This window comes from Lepus europaeus, chromosome 3, assembly GCF_033115175.1.
Source record: "Lepus europaeus isolate LE1 chromosome 3, mLepTim1.pri, whole genome shotgun sequence".
Taxonomy (NCBI): Eukaryota; Metazoa; Chordata; class Mammalia; order Lagomorpha; family Leporidae; genus Lepus; species Lepus europaeus.
Window position 1 is genome coordinate 62,634,897 of NC_084829.1, and position 21,110 is coordinate 62,656,006.

At 35.0% G+C, this 21,110-nt stretch overlaps 1 protein-coding gene across 1 annotated transcript in view; it reads right to left on the reverse strand.

Moving 5' to 3' along the window:
* The window catches only part of EYS (eyes shut homolog), a 1,789,541-nt gene that overhangs the window by 1,676,736 nt on the left and 91,695 nt on the right, over positions 1 to 21,110 (reverse strand). Inside the window, 1 exon segment of the mRNA XM_062187220.1 lies at positions 7,534 to 7,648. Within this exon segment, the coding sequence (XP_062043204.1) occupies positions 7,534 to 7,648 (115 nt within the window).

Sequence of the window (21,110 nt, forward strand, 5' to 3'; positions counted from 1 at the left end):
ATAAATAGAAGACACATAGATTATGTTTACCTTGAATGCAAATTCAGTGTGATAATGTGATAATAATTGGTTATTGTTGTCTTTTTCCTGTCTTTTAATGAGCAGAAACCTTTAAACTAGGTGAAATATAAGAGGCCAGTGTCACATGTGCCCAACCAGAGTTTAATGTATTTAATGTATGAAGCTAATATACCATAGAAAAATACCATATTTTGTTTTATTGCTTATTTGTACTTCTTGGGAGTTTCATAATTTTAGGTCTATGCTTCATGTGATATCAAAATGCCTAGAAAGCTATTATTTATCCTATTTTTAAATTTTCATTTGATTCTTGATTGTTTTGTACCTGTAAGGATTTTTTAGCAAAATATTGAAGACAATTTGTGAGTGTAAAGATCCTTGCCAAACTTAGTATGAAAAGACTCAAACTTTCACAATGGGGACAATGTTACCTGTAGATTTCTTTAGATATCCTTTATCAGTTAGAAGAAGTCTTTTTTTTTTCCCCATTACAATGATTTTGTGTAATGAATGGATAATAACTTTTCTTTTCTCTCTCTTTTTAATTCTTTATCTAGTTACGTGATCATGAGATTTGTCTTATATTCTGATAATATGGTGAAATCCAATAGCTGGTATACAGTTCTGAATGAAAATTGATTTCTGAGAAAAACAATCCTTCTTGTACTGAAGGCAATATTTTATAACTTGCTGAATTCAACTCATTATCATTTTGTTGAAGACTTTTATGCAGATATTATTAATGAATATTAAAATTCACTTCCTGTGATATCCTTGTCCAATTCTAGTATTAGGGTCAAAGTAGTCACATAAAAACAAATCAAAATTTGTTCACTCCTCTTCTACCATTTATAATATTTTATATATAATTGATATTACATTTTCTCTAAATATATTATGGATTTTGCCAGCAACACATCTGGTTTGGCAATTTTCTTAGGGGGATGTTTTTAGTAAATTTCACGTTTGACTGTGCTGTCCTGATTTTTTTTTCTTTTACATTTAAAAACATGTTTTTCAAGAAATTTTTACATTTCATATAAACTGTTCAAATTATAGTCTTACATTTTTTGAATGTTATGTGTCTAATGTTTTATTTCTGAAGAATATTTTAGATCTACTTTTTGAATCCTGACATTGGTTCATTTTGCATTTTTCTTTTCATCAAACTGGAGAGAGATTTGTGTTTATACCAATCTTTTTGAATAACCAAATATTTTTTTTCTGCCTTGGGACTAGACTACTTATTATTTTATCAGTTTTTCATACTGATCTATCATAATATTTTCTACCTTTTAAGTGCATTTGTTTGTTGTACTCTTCTATATCTAACTTCAAAGAGTATTAATTAGGATATTGACTAAATATGGCATTTCCGGTTTTCATTTTATATAGACTGATTTATAACAGATGGCAATTTTTGAAGAAAATAAACATTAACAAATACTGAGGCAAGGTATATTTAAAATGGAAGTGATAAATATGTCAGTTAATAAATCAATGTGAAGAAAAGAGGTAAGTTGATGAAAGGTAGAGAAGAGGGAGAATTCTTGTTTTTCTAACCAGAAAAGGTAGTCAAAGTGTGATGCTGCTAATACGTTTCATGCAGACTGTGAAGTTTAGCAAGTTGAGGAAATCTGAATGACTCAGTTCAATGTATGCTAAATATGTGCAACGTTGAAGATGAAATCAATCTTCTTAAAAAAATAAATCCAAACAAGATGTAAAGTCAACAACAAGTAGTAATTGTTGAAGTACAAAACTAGGTGAGACTTCCTAGGGAAAAGTGGAGGTGAAGACTTGAAAATGAAGACAGGGCCAGCTTAGTGGGTCAAACTGCCACCTGCAATGCCAGCATCCCAGGTCTCTGCTAATGGCTTCGGACAAGCAGTAAAAGATTGCCCAAGTGCTTGGGCTCCTTCCACCCATATGGGAGACCTGGGAGAAGCTCCTGGCTCTTGGCTCCTGTCTCCAGCCTGTCCTAGCCCTGGCTGTTGCAACCATCTGAGGAGTGAGCCACAAGATATAAAATCTCTCTCTAGGGGACTCTGATTTTCAAATAAATAATTAATCTTAAAAACAAAGGAAAATGAAAAGGCAACAATAAACACCCAGAAACTGTCCTAGAACAAGAATCCAAAAAGTGGACAATGAGAAAGAATTTCAAATCAGTTTATGAGAGGTATTTTATTAGAGAATGTCCTAGTAAGGGAAGTCTGGAAACGTTTCAAGGAAAAAAGTATGAAAGTGTTTTCTTCATGTTAAAAAAATAATATATATATATATATATAATACAAAAAAGTTAATATTGTGGAACCATAAACACTAGATCTAATCCAGCTTCACCTATCAGAAATAATGCACTTGGGAAAACTGAAAATTAGTAGACATTTTATTTTTCCATAGATGCAAAGGGAGCCACGACAAAATAAAAAAAGATAATGATTAGAAGTGAGTGCTGTTATCAATAAAGCTTTATCAGCTATCAAATAGTTATTCCCTTATCTATACATTGTTGGGAAATAACATCATTATATTCAAGGTAAGTTTGCCAAAGACACATATTATAAATTTATTCATGGCCTTTTGAAAAATTGGCTGTTCCTTATTTTTTGAAAATATTTCCTTAAAATATTTTTATTCACTTGTAATTATTTTTGAACAAAAAATTAATATACACAAAGGCTGGCGCCGCAGCTCACTAGGCTAATCCTCCGCCTTGCAGCACCAGCACACCGGATTCTATTCCCGGTCGGGGCACCAATCCTGTCCCGGTTGCCCCTCTTCCAGGCCAGCTCTCTGATGTGGCCAGGGAGTGCAGTGGAGGATGGCCCAAGTGCTTGGGCCCTGCACCCCATGGGAGACCAGGATAAACACCTGGCTTCTGCCATCAGATCAGCGTGGTGCGCTGGCCGCAGCGTGCTACCGCGGCGGCCATTGGAGGGTGAACCAATGGCAAAAGGAAGACCTTTCTCTCTGTCTCTCTCTCACTGTCCACTCTGCCTGTCAAAAAAAAATTAATATACACACTACATATTTCTGGGGCACTGTGTGATTGTCTGGTAAATATATACATTGTATAAAGTCCAATCAGAGTACATATATCTATTTCCTCATTCAGTATTTTTTATGATGAAAACAATCATATTCCTATTTTCTAGCTATGATTTTGCTTTGTTTTCTTATTAAAACTTTCTTAAAATATAAAGAAAACAGATTTAATGTAGTTCACAGATAGAATTGTAAGAATCTGATACTTTCCTTGAACCTTCTCTCCCACCCATTTTCTCTTTGTTACTTTCTTTTCTTTTCTTCTGCTTTCTCTCTCTCTCTGATTTTTGAGATAACATACATTTTTTACATACATTATACTCGAAGGCTTAATACTCCACTAAACAGTGTTCAACATGTAAAGAAGACCATGGTTCAACAAGAATTTCAGCAATATCTATAGCAATAATCAAATGAAAATATGTCAATCTCACCCATATATAGTAAATTTTAAAATAAACTTAGATTATTAAAACTACCAAAGACATTCTTCTCAGATCTGGAAAAAATAGTGCTGAAATTCATATGGAGGCCCAGGAGACCTCGAATAGCTAAAGCAATCTTGGACAACAAAAACAAAGCCAGAGGCATCACAATACCAGATTTCAGGGCATACTACAGGGCAGTTGTAATAAAACCAACATGGTATTGGTACAGAAACAGATGGATAGACCAATAGAACAGAATAGAAATGCCAGAAATCAATCCAAACATCTACAGCCAATTTATATTTGATCAAGGATCTAAAGCCAATTCCTGGAGCAAGGACAGTTTATTCAATAAATGCTGCTGGGAAAACTGATCTCCACATGCAGAAACATGAAGCAAGACACCTACCTTACACCTTACACAAAAATCCACTCTACATGGATTAAAGATCTAAATCTACAACCCGACACCATCAAACTATTAGAGAACATAGAAGAAACACTGCGAGATACAGGCACAGGCAAAGACTTGCTGGAAAAGACCCCAGAGGCACAGGCAGTCAAAGCCAAAATGAACAATTGGGATTGTATCATATTGAGAAGTTTCTGTACTTCAAAAGAAACAGTCAGGAAAGTAAAGAGGCAAATGATAGAATGGGAAAAATATTTGCAAACTATGCAACAAATAAAGGATTAATAACCAGAATCTACAAAGAGATCAATAAACTCCACAACAATAAAACAAACCACTTAGGAGATGGGCCAAGGACCTCAATAAACATTTTTTCAAAAGTGGAAATCCAAACGGCCAACAGACTCATGAAAAAATGTTCAGGATCACTAACAATCAGGGAAATGCAAATCAAAACCACAATGAGATTTCACCTCACCCTGGTTAGAATGGCTCACATTCAGAAATCTACCAACAACAGATGCTGGCGAGGATGTGGGGAAAAAGGGACACTAACCCACTGCTGGTGGGAATGCAAACTGGTTAAGCCACTATGGAAGTCAGTCTAGAGATTCCTCAGAAACCTGAATATAACCCTACCATCCAACCCAGCCATCCCACTGCTTGGAATTTACCCAAAGGAAATTAAATTGGCAAAAAAAAAAAAAAAAAAAAAAAAAAAGGCTGTCTGCACATTAATATTTATTGCAGCTCAACTCACAATAGCTAAGACCTGGAATCAATCTAAATGTCCATCAACAATAGACTGGATAAAGAAATTATAGGATATGTACTCTATAGAATACTATAAAGCAGTAAAAAACAATGAAATCTGGTATTTGCAACAAAATAGAGGAATCTGGAAAACATCATGCTGAGTGAAATAAGCCAGTACCAAAGGGACAAATAGCATATGTTCTCCCTGATTGGTGACAACTAACTGAACACCAAAAAGGAAACCTGTTGAAGTGAAATGGACACTGTGAGAAACAGTGACTTGATCAGCCCTTGTCCTGATGATGAACAACTTAATACTTTAACTCTTTTAGTATTTTTTTGTTCTACTTAATACTATTGGTTGAACTCTTTAATTAACACACAATTATTCTTAGGTGTTTTAATTTAAGTGAAAAACGATCTCTGTTAAATATAAGAGTGGGAATAAGAGAGGGAGAAGATGTACAGTTTAGGAAATGTTCAACTGGACTTGCCCCAAACGGTAGAGTTAGAAACCTGCCAGGGGATTCCAATTCAATCCCATTTAGGTGGCATGTACCAATGCCATCCCGCTAGTCAAAGTGATCAGCTTCAGTTCACAATTGATCATAATGATAGGATTAAGAGTCAAAGGGAACACATAAACAAGACTAATGTCTGCTAATACTAATTGATAGAATTATAAAGGAGAGAACGATCCAACATGGGAAGTGGGATACACAGGAGACTCATAGAATGGCAGATGTCCTAAACAACACTCTGGCCTCAGAATCAGCCCTTAAGTCACTTGTATCTGGCTAAAAAGCCCATGAGAGTATTTTAGGCATGGAAAGCCAAGACACTCTGGCAAAAAAAAAAATAAATAAATAAAAATTAAAAAGACCTAAATGAAAGATTTCTGCAAGTGAGATTTTAGTAGAAAGAACGGGCCATAAAAGAAGGATGTACATTTCTCTGAAGGGAGGAGAGAATTTCCACTTTGACTATGACCTTATCTAAATAAGATCCGAGTTGGCCAACTCAAAAGGCTTCCATAGCCTTGGCATCTCATGACAAGAGCCTAGGTGATTACTGACGCCATAAAGAAGAGTGTCAATTGTTAAGTCAACAGCTGAGTCTCAGTGCACTTCCTACCCATGTAGGATCTCTGTCCTTAATTTGGTGTACAATGTGAGTTAATGCTATAACTAGTACTGAAACAGTATTTTACACTTTATGTTCTGTGTGGGTGTAAACTGTTAAAATCTTTACTTATTTATCTTCTGTATATAAAGTTCATTGAAAATGAATCTTGATGTGAATGGAATGGGAGAGGGAGCGGGAGATGGGAGGGTTGCGGGTAGGAGGGAAGTTATGAGGGGGGGAAAAAGCCATTGTAGTCCAAAAGCTGTAGTTTTAAATCTATATTTATTAAATAAATGTTTAAAAAAACTATAGTAGGATATCATTTTTAACCATTTGTTTGACAGACATAAAAGTTTGACAAAAATGTATTTGTGGCCATACTACTTCACACAGGCATCTTTCTTTTCTTGTAGTTTTTGTTTTCTCATTTCTAATTTTAGTTCTAGCATATAAAGGAGAAATAATCCAGAACAGAAAGACAAATACTACATGTTTTCGTTAAGTATTTATACTACAGAAAAGTAGAAAAATAGTAAAAGTAATGCCATGTCCCTATCATCCTTATTCCTAAAAACATTTTTTAATGAAGGCTTCCAGACATCTGTGAAGTTCTTCTGTATTCTCCCTGATACCACTGACCCACCTCTTCTCTTACGGGCAGCCTTTCTATAAAACCTGGCCAGTATAAGTGTCATGTGTATGTTTATTGTTATATATGTATGTAATCACACAACACTGCAAATATTTGTGTTTCAAACTTCAGATAATAACTTTCACACTAGACTTGGATCATTCTTAAATAAGCTTTCAAAATTCAAACTTTCTCAAAAAATAATTATTTATTTTGAAAGGCAGAGAGAGAGAAAGAGAAAATCTTCCACTTTCTGGTTTATTTCCCAAATACCTGCAGCAACTGTGGCTGCTTCAGGCCAAAGCCAGGAACTGGGTCCCCCACATGAGTGTCAGGAACTCAAGTACTTGAGCCATCATCACTACTTCCCAGACATGTTAGCAGAGACCGGATCAGAAGTGGAACAGCCAGGACTTGAATCAGCACTACATTAAATGCTTTACCACAATATTTTTTTATATTTACAAGCATTAACACATGTAGTTTTTGTTAACTCATTTTAAACACTCTGTATAATTCTATTGTATGGCTTTGTTGTGATGAATTAAAACTTTCTTTTATCTATGGACCAGTTTGTTTCAGATTTGGAATGAAAATTCTAGTATTTGTCTCTCCTAGTAAATACCTGATAATTTCTATAATAGATGTATCTGCTAGTAGATTTTTTGGGTTTTAGGATATACCTTATGACATGTAGCACACACACTACGTATTTAGAAGCTGTTTCAAAAATTATTCACTAAAATGCCTATTTCATATACAATGACAAACAACCACTTGACTAATTCTGTTTTGCATTTAGAGAGCTTAAGTCAATATGATACTAAGTTCTTAAATAAGGATCTGGGACTTCTTATGGATATGTATATATCATCCAGAATCAGTTAGTTATATCTCTAGTTCATAATAAAACATTGGCTAGAATATTTATTAATGCTCTCAACATAAATTATGTAATTTAAATTACTAAACTTTATGTGTCACACTTAAAGAAGTAAAAAGAATATATTTCCATGGCTTAAATAAATAAAAGCATTTGAAATACTGACTGGCTAAAGCTATTGTATTTTGAAGTGCTAAATTATTTTGCCAAGCATTAAATTACTTACTTCGAATCTTCCAATTATACTGAAACTCCATCGCTCATCCAGGCAGTTGATGCTGAGTAGTCTACAGTGGTCAATGTTTTTCTCACCAATTTTTCCAGTAACTCCTGGGATGCAACTGTAAATATATCAGTATATAGTAGGAAACTTGTAATTTAAATATTTCCATAAAAGGTTATTAACTGTCTGCTGAAACAATAATCCTTTAAATTAAATATAATAGGTCCTTTGCGATAATTTCTTTTTTAAATTTTATTTCTTTTTAAAAAATTTTATTTAAATTACAAAAATTTCATGTATTTCATATATACAGATTTAGGAACATAGTGACACTTCCCCCCACCCTCCCTCCCACCATGCTCCGACACCTCTCATCCTCCTTTTCACATTCCCATTCTTAATTTTTACAAAGATTTATTTTCAGTTTATTGAATGATCATATAGTTAACCCTACACTAAGTAAAATAATTCAACAAATAGTATAAAGAGGAAAAAAATAGCTATTCCTCAACAGAAGAGACAAGGGCTATAAACAATCATTGAATCTCAAAATATCTATTTTACTCCAATACATTATATTTCAGGTACTCCATTACTTGCATCAGATCAGAGAAAACATGATATCTCATTTGGGGACTTATTTCACTAAGTATAATGGTTTCTATCTATCTTGTTGCAAAAGACAGGATGTCATTTTTTTTCTTTTTACAGCTGAGTAGTACTCCATTTTGTGTATATATACAGATAACACTTCCATATACTGATTTCTTTTGGTTTGGGTAAATTCCCAGGAGTGGGATGGCTGGACCATGTTGTAGGTTTATATTCAGATTTCTGAGATATTTCCACACTGTCTTCCATAGTGGCTGTACCAGTTTACATTCCTACCAACGGTGGACCAGAGTACCTCTTCCCTGACATACTCAATGGCATTTATTTTTTGTTGATTTCTGTATGAGAGCCGTTCTAACTGGAGTGAGGTGTAACCTCACCGTGATAATTTTAATTATTAATTTTTTGATGCATATTTGTTTCTCAGCCAAGAAAACCAGATTGATTTGTATTGGAAGGAATATTGTAAACTATGTCTTCAATGTATGGTCTTAATTTTACTCTTTAAAAAATAAGAATAAAATCAACTTTGACCTAAAGTGATATTAGAGATTTGAAAAAAATATGTGATGAATGATACTTTCCATGTTTAGTAGAGTTACTATATATGATGTGCTAGCCTTTTTTTTTTTTTTGGAAGATTTATTTATTTGAAGTGCAGAGTTACAGAGAGAGATGGGGGTGGGGAGGGAGAGAGAGCGAGAGCGAGAGCGAGCGAGCTCCAATCTGTTGGTTCATCCCTAGATGACTACAATGACCAGGGCTGGCCCAGGCCAAAGCCAGGAGCCAGGAGCTTCATCCAGGTCCCCCACATGGAAGACAGGGGCCCAAGTACTTGGGCCATCTTCCACTGTTTTTCTCAGGCCATTAGCAGGGAGTTGGATTGGAAGTAGAGCAGCTGGGACAAGAACCAGTACCCATATGGGATACCTGTCAGCAGGCAGCAGTTTTACCTGTTATGCCACACTACCACTGCTATCATGTCATGCCCCCCCCCCATTTTATGTTTACTAAGAATATTTGCAATTTTTTTTGTTCAGACACTATACTTGGAAGATGGCTCTTTCTGAGTTTTTCCATACTCAGAAATGTTTTTCACATTATCTATACAATGCAGTCTGGTATAAGATTTGAGGGAAATGATGATTCCTCTTGGTAGTATACAGATGCTTCCCACTGTTTCCAAAGCTGTAAATGATATTCCAATGTCCTCAAGCATATTGTTATTTCTAGTAAATAGTAAGATGTCACCCTGAGTACTTTTCCTTTCAGGACAAATTGTTTTTTCTGCCATGAAGCTTGATAGATTTTTGTCTGAGCCTTTATCATCAATTCAGAGGTTGGCTAGAGACTATTTTAAATACATTCACTCAGTACTTTCTCCAGCTCAATAAAATATCCTATTTGGCTAACTGTTGCTTCTTCTTTATAATGATCGTTTTTACCCCTGGAGCTGCAATTATTTGCCTCTTGGATTTCCTTCACCCATTCTTCAAGATACTCAACTCTTTAATCATTTTTTTCTAATTTATTCAATAAATATCTATTGATTTCAAAATGCTTTTTAAGCATGTGGGATAGCTGAGTGAGCAAATTCATTTCTCTCATGGGTTAATCTTTTAATAAGAAAATACAAAGATAAATAAACAGATCTAGAATGTTTCAAGAGAAAACTGACACAAGTTAGGTAGATAGGAAGCACTGATGGTAGAAGTTTCCAAAGTTGTCTAGGGACACAAATTAACTTTTTGTAAGTTGAGGAGAAATTTACATTGTGAACATGTAGGACACAAGGTCAAAGATTTGCATTTCATTATTCCTTCCTTTACTTTAAAATGCATGTCCCATTACTCTGAATATTGTAGATTTCCATAATTTGAAACACCATTTCCCCTTCAAATTTTCAACTAAACTGTTTAATTGAAAATTTTAGTTGCTGTCTAGTTGTGCTGTCTAGTTGTGTCTAACTTGTGTGCTCCTTCTGGATCTCTTCACATGTCTTGAACATTGTTATTTATGTTGTCCCATCTGTCATTCAGAGACTACCTAGTTATCTCATGTTGTATTCATTTCATTTTGACTCAATTTCCTCTCTTCACTCTGGCCTTTCTTGCATGGAATATTTTCCTTTGCTAACTCATCAAGTTTCTGGTCTCATTGCAGCTGTGCGCAAGTGAGGCATACTTCAGTGAATGGCTGTACAAATGGTCCAACAAAGTTGAAGCAGTAGAAAGGCAATCAATCTGAAAGTTTTGCAGTCACTGCTCTCTTCCCTACTATAATTGCAATCTCTTACCTTCTGTAGCTGCAAAATCTCAGTCCCTAAATTCAGAAAACCTTTGACTTCATGTCACACAAGAGAGCTTTAGTGGAACTGACTTCGAACTACTCTTACATAGTCAAATGATTTATATTGTTAAAGTATTTACTATTTTCTGGTTTTTGTCTTGACATTCCCCATGCTAACTTAACAAGGCTTGCCTTGCTCAAAAGGCAAGAAAAACTTGCATAAGTTGTTTTTCTTGAGATGGTAAAGGAATCTAAGATAAAACTCGTTTTAACCACTCAAAGTGGCCAGTAGCCATTCTAGTCAGTGTACTTTAGAGTGAAAGGAAATGCCTTTCACAGTACTGCTTCTATAGTATCCAATGTATAGTTATATTTTATAAAAAACTACACCGAGAGTGGAGGGTATGAAGGATTCTCATGATTATTATGAAAATAAGAAGTCATTTTTACTGGTAAAAAGGGAGATATTATATAGGAAAACAGAATATAGCTGAGAAGACACATAAAAGGGAAAAACATAGGTACTACAAATAAATATTTTAGTGGAGAAGATACGAGAAAAGAAAGCATGCTTTTATATTCTCTCTTTCTCTCTCTCTCTTCTCCTGAAAGTACCTCCTGTAATTATCTAAAATAATCCCCCACTACAGGTTGCCTTTTGTCATTAGGCCAATATTTATTGAACAATTAGCTTTGCTCTTCTTTTTGGACAGAGTATTCCAAACTTAATTCAATGACTTCTATGTGGACTGCACATTACTGATTTTAATGAAAATTGTTGAGCCCTGTTGGAGACCCAGCACTGAGCATAATAGTGGCAGTGAGACCAGAAGAAAATTCAATAACCAGCCTTTTGGCGAATATTTCATATAATGCAGAGATACTGTTACTTACAGCAGGTATTTGTTTTTAAACTCATAGAATTCATAATTAAAAATGATGATCAGTGAGAAAAAATCTTAGTACGCATTTTAAAAGGGTATTTTTTCAAAATATCAAAGGATACTCATAGATTTAATAAAAGTAATAATTAAAGTGCAACATTTTACCAACATGTAATGTTAATGAAGAAACATTAATGTATTAATATAGTGACTAAGGGCCAGTGTGTGGCACAGAAGCCTCTACTTGTAGTGCTAGCATCCCATTATGGGGCTGCTAGTTCAAATCTTGGCTGCTCTACTTCTGACCCACTTCATGTTAATGCACCTGAGAAAGCAGTGGATAATGGGCCAAATACTTGGAGCTCTGCTATCCATGTGGGAGATCTGAATGGAGTTCCTGGCTCCTGGTTCAGCATGGGTTAGAGCTGTCTGTTGTGGCCATTTGGAGAATGAATCAGCAAATGAAAGACCTCTGTTTCTTTCTCTCTGCTTCTCTATGTGTTTCTCACTCTCCCTGTGTCATTTTGCGGTCCAAATGAATAATGTAAAAAATAACATAATGTAGAAATCTTTCCATAAAACAACAAAAAATTAAAATTAAAAATTAATTTTTAAAGACTTAAGGCAAAGTATGTCACACTGTCAGTGTTCATTTGGGAGTATATCCTTGCTTAAAGTTTTCTAGCCACTGAAAAGTTTCTTTTTTAACTCTATACTGTTCTAGGAATTAGAAAGGAGATAGTTTTCAACTAAATCCAAATAGTGTCTTCTGCCTGTTAAATTGAACTTGCAGAGGATTTTTGGCACATTTTTTTTTTCTGGTCTGGACCATTCTAGGATAACTGAGTTGTAATTTTTGTCTCAAATCAAGCATTGCAGTTCTCTTTTGTCTTTGGCGTAATCAATCACACATTGATGGAGATTCTGACACAGAGATTCTTGTATCAATTTCAACACTCTCATGTACCTATTTCACTCCTTGAGAAAAAAGTCTTTGAAGTAAATAAAGTCATTCTTACAATGGAACTTTTGCAGTACTACTGCAAGCTTACTCATTGTGACTTCAATCAGAGACAGATGTACAGACTTATATATAGACTTTCTCACTACATCAACTTATTTTTGATATAAAATTATTTGGATCTAAAAATCCAAATAATACATATCACATGGTCATTTAAACTTTAAAGTTATTAGACAAAAAATCTGCATTTGGTAATTAAAATTAACCTAATGTTAATGTTAATTTAAACTAATGTTAATTTTAATTCTACAAAAACATAGCAATTCAATGTTGAAATTATTTTAAAAAAGTAAACCATCTCCCCAGAGTATATTAGCTATGTAGGAGGGAAGAAAAAATCATAAACACATAAAATATTATGATAATTGTTTATAAATTCCATAAAATAAATGAGTAAAATAAAACCAGGTAACAGTGGAGAGAGTAACTGAAAGTGTCGTTTCATATTTGTCAGGATTCACAGAGAAGACCCATTTGAGGCTATGATGTTTGAACAGATACTTAATGAAGTGGGAATTTTGGGGAATAATGTTCTTCTGAAAGGGGGCCAGACAATGTGAAATCTTGAAGCAAGAAATACATGAGGGAAACAACTCAAAGATCAAAGTAATGGCAGTTCAGTAACGTGGGGGAGTACAGTGAGATATGATATGGAAGAAATAGGCAGGAGCGAAAGATGGCTCCCCTTGCACGCATTTTGAATGCTTTTTATTTCATTTTTGTTTTGGGAATCCATTCAATGACAGTGGCAGGAGAGCCACATGATTTTAAAACACATGCAGCACTTTTGTTTGTAGAAAAGAGATGATGAGTAAGAAAACTAATTTTGATTCAGCCTACAGCTTTCACAATGTAAGATGATGACAACTGTACTCTAGCTTCTTAGGTCAAAAACTGTAGAGCTATCATGTTTGCTCTTTCACTCTCTCAATCAAGCCTAAGCAAATATATTTTAATGACATCTTAAAAATAATTCACGAGTTGGCAAATGGCACGGTGGGCTAGGCCTCTGCCTGCAGCATTGGTATTCCATGAGGGCGCTTCATGTCCCAACCACTTCTCTTCTGATCCAGCTCTCAGCTTGTGGCCTGGGAAAGTGGTAGAGGATGGCCCCAGTACTTATACCTTGAGTGGGAGACCCAAAAGAAGCTCCTGGCTCAGGCTTAGGATTGGCCTAGTTCTGGTGGTTGCAGCCATTTGGGGAGTGAACCAGGGGATGGAGGACCTTTCTCTCTGTCTCTCTCTATTTCTCTCTGTGGTTCTGCCTCTCAAGTAAATAAAAATTAAAAAAAAAAAATCCATAGTCCAATATCTTCTTACCATTCTTGTCTGCAATTCTAACCCAAGGCAGTAATACTAGTCTTCTCCTACTTAGATTACCATAATATCTTTCTAACAGAAGCCTTTCAATATGTAGATTTATTTATTTATTTGAAAGTCAGAGTTACACAGAAAGAGAAGGAGAGAGATAACTTCCATCCACTGGTTCACACCTCAGTTGGCTGCAACGGCTGGTGCTGTGCCCATCTGAAGCCAGGAGCCAGGAACTTCTTTTGGGTCTTCCACGTGGGTGTAGGGGCCCAAGGACTTGGGCCATCTTCTACTGCTTTCCCAGGTCATAGGAGAGAGCTGGATTGGAAGTGGAGCAGCTGGGATTTGAACCAGTGCCTATATAGGATGCCAGCACTGCAGGTGGCAGCTTTACCCACTACACCACAGCACTGGCCCCCAAACTATAATCTTTTTTTTTATTAAACTTTTATTTAATGAATATAAATTTCCAAAGTATAGCTTGTGGGTTACAATGGCTTCCCCCCTCCCATAACTTCCCTCCCGCCCGCAACCCTCCCCTTTCCTGCTCCCTCTCCCCTTCCATTCATGTAAAGATTCATTTTCAATTCTCTTTATATACAGAAGATCAGTTTAGTATATATTAGGTAAAGATTTCAACATTTTGTCCCCATAGCAACGTAAAGTGAATAAACTACCATTGGATTACTAATTATAGCATTAAATAGCAATGTACAGCACATTAAAGACAGAGATCCTACATAATCTTTTTTTCAAATTAATTAATTTTCTATGCCATTTCCATTTTAACACCAGGTTGTTTTTTTTTTTTTTTTCATTTCCAATTCTCTTTATGTACAGAAGATCAATTCGGTATATAATTAGTAAAGACCTCATCAGTTTGTGCCCACACAGAAACACATAGTATAAAAATACTGTTTCAGTACTAGTTATAGCATCACTTGGCTTTAGACGACACATTAGGGACAGATCCCACATGGGGTGTAAGTACACAGTGACTCCTGTTGCTGATTTAACAATTTGACACTCCTGTTCATGGTATCAGTAATCTCCCTAGGCTCTAGTCATGAGTTGCCAGGGCTATGGAAGCCTTTAGGGTTCGCTGACTTTGATCTTATTCCGATAGGGTCATAGTCAAAGTGGAGGTTCTCTCCTCCCTTCGGAGAAGGGTACCTCCTTCTTTGATGGCCAAACTATAATCTTAAGACACAAACCAAACAGTGTAACTCATTTGACAGCAACATTACTATACTTCTCATTTTATAGGAGTAAAAATCAAAAACCTTAAGATAGTATGCCTGATCTAAATGTACCAATATTTTTGGTTTCCCATCTATTTTCATTTTTACTAATTCCCCTTGATTTCTCCAAATCAGTTACACTAGGTTCATTATCATAGCTTAACTTGGCTAGAAAATTTGCATAGAGTACTCTCTATTCTATGAGCACCCTTCCTCTATATAGCTGTATGTCTCTTCACCTCATTCAAAACTCTGGGAAAATATTAGCCGTATATTAGCTTTCACATGCTATTCTACATACACTTGAATGAAGGGTCAAAAGAGGAAGGTCCAGTATAAGGCTATGAACATGTTCTGGATAAGAATTTATGTTGGCTTGACAAAACATTCATATCCATGATATATATTAAGGACATAAAATTGCTGCATATGTGGGGATATTTCAAGAGTTTGCTGATGGACAAGAAGTGGGTTGAAAGAGAATGGTAAAGAGAAATCAAAGACAAGGCTAAAAGATCATTAGCAGAAAAACATGCTTGTCCAGGGCTCTAAAATTGATCATTAATTTAGAATACATTGAAATGCTATATTAGATATTTATGAGAGCAGGCAAAGGCTTAACTGGTGGGATACAGAATTAAACAGCCTTGGTGTTTTCAAGTCAATAAAACAGATAATAAGGGAGAGAAGGAATATAAAGGTGAGTGGATACACAGTGTATTTTACAAAGGAAAATGAAGACCTACATTAAGAGTGCTGTACATTGCTATTTAATGCTATAATTAGTAATCCAATGGTAGTTTTTTCACTTTATGTTGCTATATGGGCAAAATGTTGAAATCTTTACCTAATATATACTAAACTGATCTTCTGTATACAAAGAGAATTAAAAATGAATCTTTACATGAATGGAAGGGGAAAGGGAGCGGGAAAGGGGAGGGTTGCGGGTGGGAGGGAAGTTATGGGAGGGGGGAAGCCATTGTAACCCATAAGCTATACTTTGGAAATTTATATTCATTAAATAAAAGTTTAATAAAAAAAAAAAGAGTTGAACAGAACAGAATCAGTACAGTAAAATGATTGGAGGTGCCTATTGGTTTTTAAAAGAACTGCAAAACTCTGACCTTTAATAAGTTAATGAGCTTGAAATTCATGAAGTGGTGAACCGTGGAGACATTTAAATTGGGTATGTGTGAATATGCAGTTACAGATCAATATGGATTATAGGGTATGACTGTGGTAAGGAAGAGAAGTAAATCAGTAACAATGATCCTCCATGAATTTATACAATCAAGGAGAGCAGATTTCCAAGATGGATCTCAAAAACTTCAAGAAATATTTCCATAGAGAATGCTAAAACTGGTGGCATGTGTTAAAATGACCATGGTTTGCAGAAATAGAATGAAATCTATTCTGCTCATGGCAACAAAGGCAAGATTATCTATATACTGCTTTGCATGTAGGTCACAGGTTGTGGAAGAATGAACCGTGACAACTAAAGGGCTAGAAGAAGAACTGTCCTCACATTTGTCAGAAAAAAAAAATAGAAAAGATATTGTGGATGTTGGAAAACTTGCTGATGACAAAATGAGATCCAGAGAGCACAGTAGAGGGTGTTGGTATCAGGAGACACGAGAAGTTGTGCAGGACACAACTAAGGTTTCCTTAATCACATGGGCCCTAGAAGACTTAGTGATTGCTTGCTGGTAATTCAACATGCATGTGCATGTCTGTACTAAATTCTGCTGTGTTTTGTTATTTATTATTTTCAGGAACACTAATAAGTCCAGGACTAATGGAGGAAAGGTTATACTGATGGAAAGATGTGTTCTCAATATAAGGCACCTAGGGAACCAGATTAGAAGACATCGGTCATCTGTAATAGTCCCTGAAAACATGAAATAATTTTAATAGTAGCAGAAGGTACTCCTGATGAGTATGTCAACTATGTTCTAGATACTTTTCATTATAATATAGTTTGTAATCAAAACTGAAATGAGACATTCCAAAATTTAAATGATAATAAACTTATTTGTGTTAAGTTTCAGAATGATTTATTCAAAAGGGAACATTGACCTTATAAAATGGTATATTGATTTCACGTGAAGAAAAATCTTGCAGTCTAGGCTTTAAAATAATTAACTCCAATAAATGAAGATTTTCTGTTTGTTGAGAATTATTGAGTGATCAAGTGGACGTGTTCCAATAGTTAATACATTCCTGATCTAAATATGTGACTGCTATTTTCAAAATCCATGTGAAAATAGAGCTTCATCATTCACTGAAGGAAAATATGTTGAGTTATGCATTTCTGAGGATCTAGTGTTCTATTTCAAAGTCACAGTGCATACTTAATTAGCTTTAATGTCACATAAACTGAAAACCCTAACTCTACCTATAGCTGCCATGGTGAGACTTATCACAGCCCAATGAAGTGATGAAACTGACTTGAGAAAGGAAAGAAAGGATATGTTAATTCATTGAATTGACACTTCAGGAGTGCAAATTATAATAACTGCCGCTCAATGAGTAGGAAACAGCAAAAAACAATAAGCTGAGAAATGAAAATGAAACATCATTATACAATGAAAGGCCTTAGAATTTGAGTGGCTGAAAGGGAAGGTTTAAAACAGAAAAAATCTCTGTATCATAACATTCCTGATTGTTAAAAGCATAGCATTTGTATTTTCCAAAATCAAGTTTATATCATTTTCAAAATGATCACTCTCAAAAATTTTGTTTAAAATTTATTTTCAGAGTTGAAAAATTATACAAGAATGATACCAGTTAATTGTATTAAAATTTATATCTGGGGTTGGTTTTGTGGCTGAGCAGGTAAAGCCACTGCCTGCAGTGCCAGCATCCTATTATGGGTACCAGTTCAAGTCCTTGCTGCTCCACTTACAATCCTGCTCTCTTGTATGGCCTGGGAAAGCAGTAGAAGATGGCCAAATTCCTTGGGCCACTGCACCTGCGAGGAAGACCCAGAAGAAGCTCCTGGCTTTTGGCTTAGGATCGGCTCAGCTCCGGAATTGCGGCCAGTTGACAAGTGAACCAGCGGATGCAAGACCTCTCTCTCTCTCTCTCTCTCTCTGCCTCTCCTTCTCTCTCTGTGTAACTCTGACTTTCAAATAAATAAATAAATCTTTTAAAGAAAATTTATATCCTGGTTTATGTTTCTTAATTTCTTTCTAAATGTTCACAATGTGATTATTTTGATATATAGAAATTAGTGGAGTCATTACATTGAGGAAATACTAGATTAAATAAATGTATATATATGAGTGTGCAAAACAGTAGTATAATTTATGGTAGCCTTCATAGCTGGCATGTGGTATTAGGATACAAACACTTCCAGCTCTAGTGTATAGTGAAGAAATAAGAACCCTGTATTTCAGGTCAGAAAGTCTTTCCTTTCCCTACTCCTGCACTTCCACCCAAAAGGTGATAAATAGACCTAGAATGCTTCACTGGAGTTGTGTCCTACAGTGCCTTAGAACTGGCCACCTGTGGGACACATAGTCCTGCAATTCCTCTCACTCTCTTTGAAGGAATATCCAAAGACTATCCTTTGAGCTTTGTGAACTCTTCACAACACCCACACTATTTGTTTCCATCTGATTTATTTTCCTTAGCATAATGCCCTCAAGGTTCATCATGTTGCACCAATGGCAGGACTTATTTCAAATTTTCATTATCACAATTGTCAATGCAGGGAGATAACTTGAATATCTTACTTAGGTATTTCAATATATACCCAGGTGATTGATTTACAATATTTACAATATTCTTCTCAAATAATAGTATCTCAGTTGAAAAATCTGTCTTTACCCTAACATAACCTTCTCCCACTCTAGTATTCTACACACTACCATCATGAGTTACTATGTCTATTTGATAACGTGAAACCCATGATCTTAATTTCAAGTATCTATTTTTTTCTCCTTAGTTTTCCTCCTCAAGTTCTTCTATACTCCAGCAATTCTTTAATTCTATAATTCATGGACCATAAAAGACTTTAATACCTCTCATTTCCATCACATTCTTTCTGCTCTACCTGGATTATTTTATAAGGTCGATTTCTTTTGCTTCTTCAACTTTTTAAAATTTTTATTACCATCTGATACTTTCTTATTTAAATATGAGATTAATATACAGAAAAAGATTCAATGTACTTCATAGAAGCAATTATAAGAATATAATCTATTACTACCTTTTACATACATTCTTAAATCACTTATTCCTTTTCCTCCACTGTTTTAATCTGGTCAAGTCCTAGCCTTAGTTTAATTCAACACCCTGTTTCTTTAAGAAAACTACACAGGGTTTGAGCATAACATACATTACTCTATACTAAAGTTATTTTACATTAATGTTCACTAATTTCAGGATAATTTTATTGCTATACATTAGTCATACTAAATTTCCCTCACATTCATCTGTATAGCTATTTTACACCTCCTCATATCAATCCATTTCTTTTTTTTTTAATTAGAAATGGAGTGTATCTTCTGATTTCAAAATGAGTCAATAATGACATATTCAAACCAACCTAGATTGGTACAAATATATTATTCTTCATCCTAACAGAATTGATTTAATCTCTGCAAATCTAGCTAAGCCAACATCCCTGTGCATGCATTATGCCTTATTCAGATTTATTACTATTTAAAAAATGACCTATTTTGGATGTATTTCAGCTACCAGTCCATTACTCTATCTGGTTGCTGCCTTTTACAGGAAAAGTACATGTCTTCCCATTCTAATCAATTTTCCCTTACCATTCTGTCAAGCTGCTTTTTTCATGGAAACCATTACCTCCAGTTGCCAATAGCAAAGATCAATTATCACTTTTTTTCCCAAACTAGACCTAAACACATATTTTGAGACAGTCTAGCACTGCCTTAATATTCTCAAACTATGTTGCAGCTTCACTGTTGATACTCTGTATTGTTGATACTCAACTCACTGGTTCTTACCTTTTGGTTTCATATTCCAGGCACTTAGTTAACTTAAATATAAAATTTTCCAAGGTCTCAGTTTAAAAACATCTCACCTCTTTTTATAGGCTTATTCTGATATAATCTATTTATTTGGTTTCTTTGTTATGAAAAGACATTATCTATGTCACTGGCTTCCAAGGAATATATGTAGTTCACATATCTCTAAAATTGAGACATACTTGAATGCCTACCTTAATATTTCCAGTTGGATATGAGGGATCTTTAAAAAAGATTATGGAAGTTCTGTACTATGATAAAAATATGCATGCATTTTTAAGAAGTTTTGGAACAAAATAAGCTTGTGTTTTACATTTTCCATGAATTTATTTTATGTTTTGTAATGTTAAATTTATAAAACAAATATTATGAGGTAATAATACAAAGCATTCTTTTGGAATATCCTCAGATTTAGATGCCTATCTCAGTATCTCCACTAGGCTATATTAGTATATCTTCCCTTTTATGTCTAACATTGATTTATTGATTCTATTCTTCTCATTCTTTTCACATAGATTTCCTGATGTTACCTATTATTTTACAAGCCACTTAAGGTTTGCTCATAACCTTCCAATTGAATAAGCAACCTTAGATTTATACTTGCATTTTTTTATCTCTTGCCTCATATTGAATCTTTTAATAAGACATTGAATCTTGTTTAGAACAGACCACATATCCTTAACATAATCACCAGTAACTCCGTGACAGCATCAGTCACCATCATCCTTATGCTAAATAGTGATCATAGTATCTTCCAAGCTGATCTCTCTGCTTCTTCCCTTTGAATCATAAAACAGCAGACTATCCTTTAAAAAGGAGTCTGGATAATTCTTTAAAATAATATCTGCGAACTAGAATGTACGTTTCTTAAGGGAAGAAATTTATCTTTTTATTATTATTTTTTTTTTCCTACAGCTGCAGAAGAGTTCCAATTACAATGGGAAAGCTTCTGGGAAAGTTGTCTCTCAGAACATGGAAGGGAATTGTCTCCAGATCCTTTGTAAAAGCAGAATAATCAGTCATCCCATGGCCGGCGCCGTGGCTCAACAGGCTAATCCTCTGCCTTGCGGCGCCGGCACACTGGGTTCTAGTCCCGGTCGGGGCACCGATCCTGTCCCGGTTGCCCCTCTTCCAGGCCAGCTCTCTGCTGTGGCCAGGGAGTGCAGTGGAGGATAGCCCAAGTATTTGGGCTCTGCACCCCATGGGAGACCAGGATAAA